At 33.6% G+C, this 12,118-nt stretch overlaps 2 protein-coding genes across 2 annotated transcripts; one reads left to right on the top strand and one right to left on the bottom strand.

The window, feature by feature from the left end:
* The first annotated feature begins 1,901 nt into the window (after positions 1–1,901).
* On the top strand, positions 1,902–3,486 carry LOC132051741 (RHOMBOID-like protein 13). The gene has a single exon (XM_059442937.1). The coding sequence runs from the start codon at positions 2,417–2,419 to the stop codon at positions 3,230–3,232; it is 816 nt and encodes a 271-aa protein (XP_059298920.1). The 5' UTR covers positions 1,902–2,416; the 3' UTR covers positions 3,233–3,486.
* Positions 3,487–5,410: 1,924 nt separating this feature from the next.
* On the bottom strand, positions 5,411–11,441 carry LOC132051740 (protein ENHANCED DISEASE RESISTANCE 2-like). The gene is made up of 3 exons (XM_059442936.1): positions 11,241–11,441; positions 7,543–8,628; positions 5,411–5,724 (listed from the first exon to the last, which is right to left on the bottom strand). Coding segments are annotated over exons 2-3 (918 nt in total). The 5' UTR covers positions 8,460–8,628; positions 11,241–11,441; the 3' UTR covers positions 5,411–5,723.
* Positions 11,442–12,118: the final 677 nt, after the last annotated feature.

Genomic DNA, 12,118 nt, shown 5'->3' with positions numbered 1-12,118 from the left:
GGGCTAGACGTGTCAATTGGATAATACAGTAAACAAAATAAATCTTTAACTGTAGGTCTATCTTGATACTGTAAAGATAATTTAGTTTCGGCTTTTAATTTATGCAAATCCTTCGTTTCCAAAAAAAAAAAAAAAAAAAAAAAAAAAACTCTGCAGAAAGATCCATGATTGAACTTGATTGGGTTGGATCTTTAAATTCTTATCGCTTAACTTACTATTTCAAGAATTGTTATGTTAAATGAATAAAATGGAATTCGCTTAATGCATGTGCGACCCTCTAAATTTGCCCTTTTATTTCATTTTAACATCTGAACTAAGTGTTGTTCCTATTGAACCTCTGAAGTATATTTATCAAACACAATCTGACTTACATAGTATATATGGTGAGTTTCATTTTTTTTAGCCTTGCACGTGAATGTCAATCACATCGTACGTGAAAAATTCAATAAATTAAAACACCCCGCCCATTTCTTTACAGTAGAATGCCAACATAATTGAGCTTTTAGTGGTGGGGCAATTGGCACATGCTACTTGAAATATATGCCATTTCTAGTTCAATTTGGTATAATCCATGGGGAACACTAGACTCAAGTTAATTGTTACAAGTTCATTATGCAGATTACCTCATGAAAGAGCAAAGAAGATTTTGAGAATGCTCTGAAGAAAGCTGGCTTGCTGTAAGCTGAGTAGAATCCGCTGTCTTTGTTAATAAGCGGGCTTAGGAGGTGGATGCACTCCATTGATCATATTTTATTGAGTTGTTGCCTCATTAGCTCCACTTTCAAGAACTTCTTTTTTGACTCTGTCTACATTTCATTGAAGTGGCATTAGCAGTAGACGGTAAATGATTGCATGTTTTTAGTGATTTGGTCTTGTCGGCGTAGGATTTTTCACGTACGATGCGATTGACATTCAAGCGCAAGGCTAAAAAAAATGAAATTCATCATATATGCTATGTGAGTCAGATTGTGTTTGATAGACACACTTGAGGCCAAGTTAGGGGTTCAATAAGAACAAAACTTAGTTAAGGTGCCAAAATGAAAAAAAAAAAATGACAAGTTTAGGGGGGCCACATATGCATTAAGCCAATGGAATTCATATTTCATCTAACATACGGATGAAGCATCTGAACCAAAAATAACAAAAATAAAATTTGAGGCTATTTTTATATCAAAAAATGGATGGAGGAGTAACAAAGGTAGAGAGTATTTTTAGACCAAAGGTGGAAAGAAGGTATTTGTGACACATTTTCTCTATAGGAATTGGGAAATAGTCTTTTATATTTTGCACATAGGAGATTGAGACACAACCCCAGCATCCTAGTTGAGGTCAAACCCTCTTTGACAAGATTACAGACTCGAACACTCACGACTCCATTAGATTTAAAACTTTTTTTTTTTTTTGGCTAAATCAAGTACAAAATATTTTTATAAAATGCCCAATATCTGTTTTATATCTTTGCTGCGAAAATGTTCAATTTTCAGGAGATCTTTTTCCGGTTCCGAACATCTTGAGAGAAATAGGATTCTACCAGAAAATCATGAATTTTTGAATTTTCGTCGTTGGTTACTGGTTTCTATAGTTAGGAGTATTTTTGACCCTTTTGCGTTTAAATAAAGATAGATTTTATATATATATATATATATATATATATATATATATATATATCAACTATTGAAAAAATAAAATATTTTTAATTATTTAGAATTTATATCTTAATACTATATATCAATATTCGATCTATATCCAAATTTAGACTAATAAAGTATATATATATATATATATATTCAACTATTGAAAAAATAAAATATTTTTAATTATTTAGAATTTATATCTTAATACTATATATCAATATTCAGATCTATATCCAAATTTTGACTAATAAAGTTTAATAAAAACAAAATGGTTTGTTTGATGTGATGAAAACCAAAATTAGAAACCACAATTGTAACATTTCCATTTGCGTAGTGAACCTCTCGACTCTTCACAAGCAAACAACTGAAATCCCTTTTCCTAAACACATTAATTTTCTGACAACATTTCTTCAAGACCAACCGACTTTCTTTGATTACTTGAGAAACTGTAAGTATTCATATATACAATTTTTTTTTTTTTTTTTTTTTAAAGATTTGGGATACCATTAAATTATCTAAATTTATTGAAAATTGATAGCAAGATTGATCTTGGTATAAGGATTTCTTGAATCTTAGTTATATTGAATCTGAATAAGATTGCAATGAACAAATTTTGAAGTTGGGTTTCCAGATTTGGGTCATAGTTCAAGATTCTTGATTTTTCTGATCTGGGGTTTCTATATTTGTTTCAAGATTCAATTTTTATGTGGATTCTGTATTGAATTTGATTAATTGCATAATCCCAGAAGGTAAAAAAGAGATATAAATATTGGTTTCTTCACATGGGGAAACCATTGTTTTATGAGATATTGGAAAAACCAGCAACAAGTTGTGCTATTGGAATATGCAGTGCAATTTGGTTTTATATTCAGAAGTCAAATATTGGTTATTCACATGTTGGTTTGAGTTATGAAGCTGCTATGGAAGGTCAGTATTGGAGGATAATAACATCAGCATTATCACATATTAGTGTACTTCATCTTGTTTTCAATATGAGTGCACTTTGGAGTCTTGGAGTTGTTGAACAATTGGGACATTTAGGTCTTGGAGTACACTATTATCTTCATTATACGTTGGTCTTGGTTGTTCTTTCGGGCTTGGTTGTCGTGGGAATTTATCATATCTTGATTCAGAAATTTAAGATAGAGTATTTTCGGAGAGTTACTGCTGTTGGATATTCTTGTGTGGTGTTTGGATGGATGACGATTCTTTCGGTCAAGCAACCGTCGTCAAAGTTGAATCTTTTTGGTTTTCTTTCACTTCCCATCAGTTTTGCGCCATTTGAGTCGCTCATATTTACTTCTATTATTGTTCCTCAAGCGAGTTTTATTGGACATTTATCAGGGATTATTGTTGGTTATGCTGTTGGTTGGGGTCTGATACATGGGATGAACAATTACTGGGCGGTTACAATGCTGGGATGGACTGTGCTTGTGTTTGTTTTCAGTTTGAAAAAGTCGGGTACATTTGATTTGAACTTTCTTGAGATTGAACCTGTCACGGATCCCTCTTTGCCGTCTGTACGTTTCCTTGCAGCTGGAAATGGTAGAAGTTTACAGATGAGTACATTGCCTGATGCTGGTCCTGATCTTGTATAGCTTTCGGAAGATTACCAAAACTGCATTTACCCGATGATATATTCATTGGTTCTTGAAACACCCGTTTGTTTATTGAACCAACTGTTTAGGTAACCACTGTTATTTATAAGTGTGGTGGACAAAGCTGTTATTAACATTTTATAGATGCACCCTGATGTGTTCCACTTAACACTGAATTTTTATGGTTAGATGCTTTAGCCATTGTGTTCCATCTATGCATTCTAAATCTGGTAATGGAAAATTATTTAGCAGGATGACATTTGCAAATCTCAAGAATTTCTTTGTGTGTTGTTTTAGGCTACGTAGTGAACAATTACATTTGGTATTGTCAATTTCTGTCCGTTGTAATGCTTATTTTATCTCAGAGTAGATTCATAGATTTTGTTTATACTGTAAAAGCGTCAACCTTATTTACTGATCTCTCTCTCTCTCTTTCTCTGATGCTCTGTCCTTATACCACGGTCCTACCCTACTACTCTCCAATGAAAGAAACAGAAACAAAGAAAAACATGGGAACATTCACTACCTAGTCAAGAAAAAGAGAGTCCTGTTAAGGATGAAGATAGCCTTCATAGAGAGGAAAGGCACTGCTTCAACTATCTAAGTTATGTCTATGAATGAAATTTGGAGCGAGATCGACTTCTGGATTCTCCTTTGGGAAGTTTCCAGAAATTGTAAAGGCATTAGTTGTGAATCTTGTCCTTAATGTGCAATTTCTTGTTAAGTTTTACTTATAAAAGAAGGAGGAGGAAAACAAATCCTGTTAATGCCGGAAACCAATATCTTTTCCTTTTCTGTTTCCGTTGGCCCTGTCAGTTTTGGCCTATGGTTGCATTATTATATTGAAGATACCACCAGGTGTATGGAGAAACGCTTTTGACATGTAATTGGTTGCTAACTTAATTTATCATTCTTTTCTTGGACTGTTATAGTGATATCTTTTAATACCTAGATCATACTCCTAGTGTCTAGTCTCGTGAATTACTTCTTACACATTTGCTTTATACTATGCCTTGTTAATTGGATGTTTGCTTAAATTTTATGTAATGGAGTATATATCTTAATGTTTGATCTTAATAGGAACATTATGTTAGCTAATTTTGGGTCAGGTAGTATATTTGTACCTTCATTAGGCAGAACAAGTTGGAACTGTTTTTCTTAGATCTTTTGGAAAATCATATTTGCAATCTCTGCGAAGTTCTTTATATTATTAGGTAGTTCTGTGTTTTACCTTCATTGAGCACAGAACTGTTTTTCTTAGATCTTTTGGAAGATCATAGTTTTGCTACCTTTGACCATGATTTGAACAAGTTGGAATTGTGCCGTAGATAGAAGCTTGGTACTTAAGTAGAGAAGATAGAAAGGTGAACTCACTATCCATCGAGTTTCGTACTGTGCACCACTAGTTCTAGGAGATTTCTCAGTTATTTAAAAAAAAAAAAAAAAAAAAAAAAAAAAGTAAATTTGAACAAGTTGGAACTGCGTTGTGAATCATGTAAAATTCAGTTTGTCCTCATGAAGTATTCAAGAGTATTGGTTTTTCTTGTCCTTCTAACTTATTTCTTCTGGCGATGATTTTCCAATTTTCTTGTATTAATTTTCTATACCCTTCCAAATAGAAGATAAAGAACGGTCCAACATTCTTCCAAATTTGGTGTATTAATTCCCAACTGGGCAGAGAATGGAAAAGTTCAATTGTTTGTGAACATGCAAACATATGAAAATGGATATGTTAATGTTAATTTGCGCAAACATATGCATAAGCTTCAGTAACTTCTCTTGGGCAAGTCACAATATAATACCAGTTTACCACTCAAATTAATATCTAAAATTTGAAGAAAAAACTAATAATTAAAATGCAATTACTTTCTAATCCTGATTAACAATATCTTAATATGGAATCACGATTATCTTTTCAACTTCCCAGATATAGCCTAATTTGAATTATTGAGACAGTAAATTTACTCCAAGAAAATTCGACGTTTTATCCGAGGATAAAGATCCAACCTGCAATCTACGTGATAAAATATTTCCTTAATAAACAAAATGGCGTTGCTGAAGAGAAAAAGAATGGAAAAGAAATAAGTATAACCAATCAAACCCCCTTCAAATTAGTAACCTATTGTTACGAAGCAATTGATGATATAAATAAATGAAACTCAATATCAAGAGCACAAGTGAATGAGCAACTGGGAGAAGTGCTTTTTCAGAAAGAAATGAGAACATGGCAGAGGCTAATACAAGTGAAGAATGCTACTGCAGTTCCACGTCGCTAAATCGCCCCCAGAGATGTATACGTATATTTGTAGTACTTGATTTCTACAGCTACAAAATACAAATAGTAGCGAGTGTTTGATTTCTACAGCTACAAAATACAAATAGTGGCGAATGTAGCCATCACATGCAATAATATGAGAGACCAATATTAGAATTCCTCGTGCCTGAAGTCGTAGAACCTTTCAGGAAATACATCGTATTTACAGTGTGGAGATCTGCAAAGTTCAAATCATTAAGAAATGTATCAGTTTATGCAATAAGAATATGAAGAGATATTTCAACCTACGACTACGAAAACTCGATTTTAAAATACAAGTGGATACTGAGATATACAGATTTATTAAAGATACTAGAAATTCATATAACTTGAGTAACATTTCATCTGAAACGCCCCATGAAGAATATGAAGAGAGAACCGTCTAATGAAGAATATGAAGAGAGCAAGGGACATATTGCATGGAAAATGACAATGTTGTCTTCATTGGGAGAGGTTGTGTATCGAGAGAAACCCCCTAATATTTATGTAAAAAAAGGGCAGCTCGGTGCAATAAGCTCCCGCTATGCGCGGGGCCCAGGGAAGGGCAGGACCACATGTGTCTATTGTACGCAGCCTTAGCCTGCATTTCTGCAAGAGGCTGTTTTCACGGCTAGAACCCGTGACCTCTTGATCACATGGCAGCAACGTGACCAGTTACGCCAAAGAACAACACACCAGCACCTACACATGACCTGCTTGTGCTTGTTTAAACAATGAAAGTAAATACAAAATGTCTCTGAGAAATGTAATATGATGCTGGATAAACATCTTTATTAGAAGAAAAAATTGCAAAGAGTTTAGCAAATTATAACATTTCCTGTGGATTTTAGTTGTATACTGGACAAGAGACTTGACACATGAAGGATAGCCAACACTGAAATAGGTAGAAATGTCCAGTATATATATTTAGTCATTCAACTCTTTCTTTATACACTTCGGAGTCATTTTCAAACATGAGATGAACCAGTTACTACAACCATTGGCAAAATATATGAGGGAAGCATTTCAAATGATTTAAAGCATTCTGTGGACCGGTATGAAAGATAGAAGAGAGAATAAAGATAGGGTATGTAAAATCTAATCTGGATGCTTAACTGGTCAGAGGAACTACTTCGCCATGATTTAAAAAACCATGATGCAACAAGTTTGAAGCTTTATAGACGACATCAACTTACGAATCCACACTTACGGAGCAAATTTTCTTAAGGTGCATTAGCTATTGGTGGAAAGAAACCAGAGGAAATTCAGGAAAAAGATAAAACTAGTAACAGTGTTTCTCAAAGCAATCATAACTACCATTCAAGAAGCTTTAATTAACAGGAGGAAATTTCTCAGGAAGAGTGAGAACTGGGAGCTTTTGACATTATGGAATTAAACCCAAAAAAAAAAAAAAAAATTGTAATGCTCTTGTACTTTATTTTTGGTAATCCTAAGCAGGACGTAACCTTTTCCACCAAAACTCCCCCCCCCCCCAAAAAAAAAAAAAAAAAAAAAAAAAAAAAAAAAAAGCTTCATTCCCTAAGTAGACCAATTTTAGTTCTGACAAATTAGATCAAACAAGGATTGCCGAACTTTTAGTGGTTTCCATGCTTAGCAATGTAAAATAGATATCATCATACCATCATGGTAAGATACTAAGATTTCGTATAAAGTAAAACATGAACTCACAAGTTTAACCATGAAACAGGATTTTGCAATTTGTGGATCAAACAAGGATGTGCCAAAATTTTCGTAGTTGCCATGCTTAGCAATAGAAATTTTTTTACTTATTTTACCATGGTAAATTTTTATATAAATAAAAACATGAACTCAGAAATTTAATCATGAAACAGGCTCTTGCATTTGATCTTACTTTTTTTTTGGGTGGAGGGGGGCACATAATGTAGTCAAATTTAAACAAGGAAAAACTAAAACTAACAGAAGGAAAATGTCAGTTTCTTTTGTCAGGTCACGTATGCGATGAAGTGCTCTTAAAGTCTAATTAAGACTCGCTTACCATCCTTTGGTATCTTCTTCAGACGACCCATTATCAACATCCCCCTTTACATGTGAAGGGCTGGAACTGGTGCTGGAGAAACTGTGCCCAAATGACTTCCATAACCTTGACGGGAAAGAAGGCAGCAACTCTCCCTTGTTCTCATCAGATGGCATTTCAACTAGCGTTGCTGAAGTGGTCTTCAGTTCTGAAAATCGTACCGCTCCTAAAATCCGTTCTGGAAGTTCTGATTCAGTTTGACTCTCAATTAGGAAAGCTAAATCAACAGTAAGAGTTGATATATAATTATACGCGAGATGAACAATTGCATTTGCTATCACCGAAGATCCTATATCAATATCTACTTCTAGGAAGTCGTCTGCTATACAGTATTTGCAAGTCAGTGCACGGCCAATTACACATATAGCTTGCTCTCCAACTGCCGTTCTTACAATCCAAGGTCCTTTAACAATATTTGCGATCAATTTTAGCCTTTTATTTCTAAATGCATCATCTCCTTTCAAGAACTGCTCCATCAAAGACCCTTCAGGGACGGGTTCGAGACCCACAAAATATGCAACAGCACTGAAGTTTTCCTTACTAGGAACTTGCAAGTTGAAAGCCCAAATAAAGGGCTTGCAACCAGTTGGAGTTTCATCCTGAAGAGCCCTCCTGATCCGGTGTTTTGGATTATTCAGAAGATCAGAAATCTTTTTAGGACCTTTAATCCAGTCAAAACCAAGAGGTTTCAGAAGAAATTCACCACCGGGAACTTTAACCTTTGTTGAAAAGTATTCGGGACCTCTTACCATGAAACTATTCCCTGGTGGAGAAGCCCAACCATTTGAGCAATTATCTGGGTCCAGAAGGGGAACGGCACCTTCTGATTTCACCCTCTTTATCCATTCAGGTTCATTATCTCCATCAGGATTGGCCATATGTAATGAAAACAGTCAGTATGAGACCAACTTAGATTGTAGTCAGAGGAGTTTATTACCAGAATGTTGGTTCTGAAATAATTTAAAACCAATATACCAAAAACATTACTCCAAAGTTGCTAGAATGTAAGATTGCTGCAGATTAGCTCCGCTCAAGCTTACCAATTATCTATAACAAATACAAAAAGAGTGAAAAATTAACATATAAGTGCCATTAGGAACAAAAAATGTACAAGCGACCGGCCATGCCAAAACTGTGACAAAAGTAGATGATCAATGTGTGTATTTCACACTCATGCACTTATTTGACATGGTCCTCTGCATCATCATGATGTTGTCTAGCCATAAAGTCTCAAGTTATAAGACAGCCAGTGACTCTGTGCTATTTGACAAACATGATAAGTATATACACTCCCTTTAAATTTCATAGGCTAACATCCATCTGATGAAACTACTGTTTCTTTGCAGAACCAAGTTCTGAATATGCTGACCTGCTAATCTTGAATAACTGCAAAGGATAAACCTTGCCATGGCACCGCTACAGTCAACACCGTTCAATTCACAATCAGTTAATTTTACGACCTATTTATTGTGTCTGCGAAACACTCTAAAGTCTAAACTACAATAGTTATCTGAGTAAAACTTATTATCCCTCAAAAACAAAATTTAAAGTGGTAAAAGCACCAAAGACCATTCGACTGTACACTAAGTAGCGTCCACCCTTTAACTTCTTTATCATCATGGATACCATTAGTGGATTACTGTCAAAATTGTGGTGCATGTGAACCAATGGTCTTTCCGCTAAACTAGGTATTTATGTATGTACATATTTTCTAGAATTGATCTAATATTATCCGGTGACCCCCATGCTACAAAAAGGTTTGAATGGTTCACTTGGTTGAATGCCAAGTTATTTACCTAGAGGAACAGGGACCGATTTCCACTTAATACTCTCCCTTCTTTAGTAGTGCACCCATGTTCTAAAATCCTAGATTCACCTCTGATGGATATACTTGTGAGTCAGCTCTATCCAGTTTTTACTAGTACACTAAAGCCTATTCTTTTTTCTAATAGAAATGTTATTAAAATTAGTTTAAATTTCTATAGATTAGTCCTGTCATTAAGTTATACGATCTTTAACTGGCACATTCTTGATAAGAAAAGACACTAGGAGGTTTCACTGTCAAGCTGCACTCTATATTTTCGTTAACATACTTAAACTGCACTGGGAATACACATTGACCTTGACTTCCCGAGACAGGAATGCAAGTTCAGAGGAAAAAGGTTTCGACGTGCCTTCAATAGTTGTTACTAATGTCATCTTAACTATTTCACTAATGATATCCACTTGTTGAGTTGCATGCCATTTGCAGTCTAGAAGAATTGCAGTCTGTTACAAGGTGATTCTTTGCATGTCAAATTAATTCAATACAAAAGGTGCTCTTCAAAGACACCCAGCTAAAAGTCAAAACTTGTATAGTTGTATATGCACCCAATTAAGTATCCAGATTTGGACTCACTTATCTGACCACAGTTTCATTCGCTGAAGTGATATTTTGGGCTCAAAAGAGGAAGCTGTTTCTCTTCAACAATACAACAACAACAACAAAAAAAAAAAAACAAGCCAGTGTAATCGCACAAGTGGGATCTGGGGAGGGTAATGTGTACACAGATCTTATCCCTACCTTGTGAAGGTAGGGAGGCTGTTTCTGATAGACATCGGCTCAAATAATCATAAATTATCTATCTAGAAGAAAATCATGATGTAAAGTTAGGATTTGTTGATCTAGAAATACAGGATTTCGTGTGGAGTTGAAAACAAAATTTTCGTACACTAATCGAATGTGTGAAAAAGTTACACGAAAACATAAATGAAGTTTTTCATAGTTGAAAAAGTTACTGAGGAAATAAAGAAAAATCCAACACAAAAGGCACCTGCAATACAAGCCTAAACTTGCCTAATACATCACAATCAAGTGCATAATCTTACCACCAAAAAAATGGGATAACATGATCAAAACTCCAAAACTGTAATGCCGATGGTATCATCTTATTTTATCATAATCTGTAAATTTCTACTTTCTCAACTTAACTTGACAATTCTAAACATGTGAATTCGTTTTCCTAGGATGGGTGACTTTCTGGGAATTCTCGGATTGAATCTCTCATGTTGTCAAATTCTTTTGTTCATTACAAGAACAGGAATTCATATTGAAACTTCATCCAACAGGAATACAATTTACATTTTCACAGTACCATACTTCTCAGAATAGAATTAGTGAAATTTCGACAAGTACCACTACTGAGGGAACTGTCTATGATATTGCCGAAACTTCCCCTTAAAAATATTAGCTTTACATCATTTAGGGATTATATTCTTTAAACATGTATATGAACATGATCAGTATCTCTATCCATTGTAATATTATTCCTTTAAAAAGTACTAAAAGATAGTAAAAGCTATAACATGAATTCAAAACAAAAAATTCAACTATCTTAATTTTCCAAGACATACTCACTACATTTAGCATTCTGTGTCAGCACATAAACCTATTAGATGCCCACTTTGTCCAATTCTTGGATCAAATTTCTTAAAAAACCTTAAAACCCCACTTCTCCTGTAACATTTCCCAATAATATTCTTCCATATTACCTTTCAGCTATGTTTCTAAAATACCCAAATCAGAAAATCAAACAAAAGAATTGTACAAATATGCAGAGCTAAAATATACAAGACTAATATGAGTTAATGAAATTTAAAAAAAAAAAAAAAAAAAATACCTTCAACGACTTTGATCAGGTCTTGTGTCTATAATATGATTGTGCAAATGGAATTATCAATATGGAGGAAAATTAAAGTTGTTTTATTGTTGGGAATTAAATTATTTTTTAAATCTTTCAGAATAAAGAATTTAAGATTATTTTTTCTGTCCTTGATGATTCGAGGTGAAATATAAGTAACAGAAAAAGGCAGATACTATTGCAGAGTTCTTTTCTTTCCTTTTCATATAAGAAGTAAATTACACTAATACCCTGTGACATAATTCAATTATAAATAATTTTTTCATATTTTACAATCAAACAATTATACCTCATATACTATAAAATTCTAAATAAATATATTGGCTTGAATATTATTATAGTTATTACACTAATACCCTGTAACATAATTCAATTATAAATAATTTTTTCGTATTTTAAAATCAAACAATTATACCTCATATACTATAAATATATTAGCTTGAATATTATTATAGTTTTATTAGATTTTTAAGCGTTTAATTTTTAAAAACATGGGGTATCTGTAGTAAGTATTTTCCAAAGGGGCATATGTAGCACATTGGATGGGGGTTCAATTGAACCCCAAACTTTCGACACGGAGTATAAATTTATGTGTAAAAATCTATCAAAATTGCAATAATAGTAGACATGAACCCCATAACTTTTAAATAAATGGTTCATACACTAAGAATGTTAAAAGGTTAAACCCCTAAAGTTTAAATCCTGGATCCGCCTCTGATTTTCCAAACATGAAAGCTAATTATTTTTCAAAAAATGATAGTAATAGTTTATCATATATGAATTAATTCCTCGTTTTATTATAGTTTGTTTATTTATGCTTCATTTAAAATTGTCTTAAATAAATTTGTTTAGATAGA

The sequence above is a fragment of the Lycium ferocissimum genome, chromosome 4, assembly GCF_029784015.1.
Source record: "Lycium ferocissimum isolate CSIRO_LF1 chromosome 4, AGI_CSIRO_Lferr_CH_V1, whole genome shotgun sequence".
Lineage (NCBI taxonomy): Eukaryota > Viridiplantae > Streptophyta > Magnoliopsida > Solanales > Solanaceae > Lycium > Lycium ferocissimum.
The sequence above is the reverse complement of the archived record's forward strand: the minus strand, read 5'-3'. Positions and strand labels throughout refer to the sequence as shown.

What these genes read in the sequence shown, in the direction of transcription:
- LOC132051741 (XM_059442937.1), top strand. Translation starts at nt 2,417, where the DNA reads ATGGGGAAACCATTGTTTTATGAGATATTGGAAAAACCAGCAACAAGT.
- LOC132051740 (XM_059442936.1), bottom strand. Translation starts at nt 8,459, where the DNA reads ATGGCCAATCCTGATGGAGATAATGAACCTGAATGGATAAAGAGGGTG.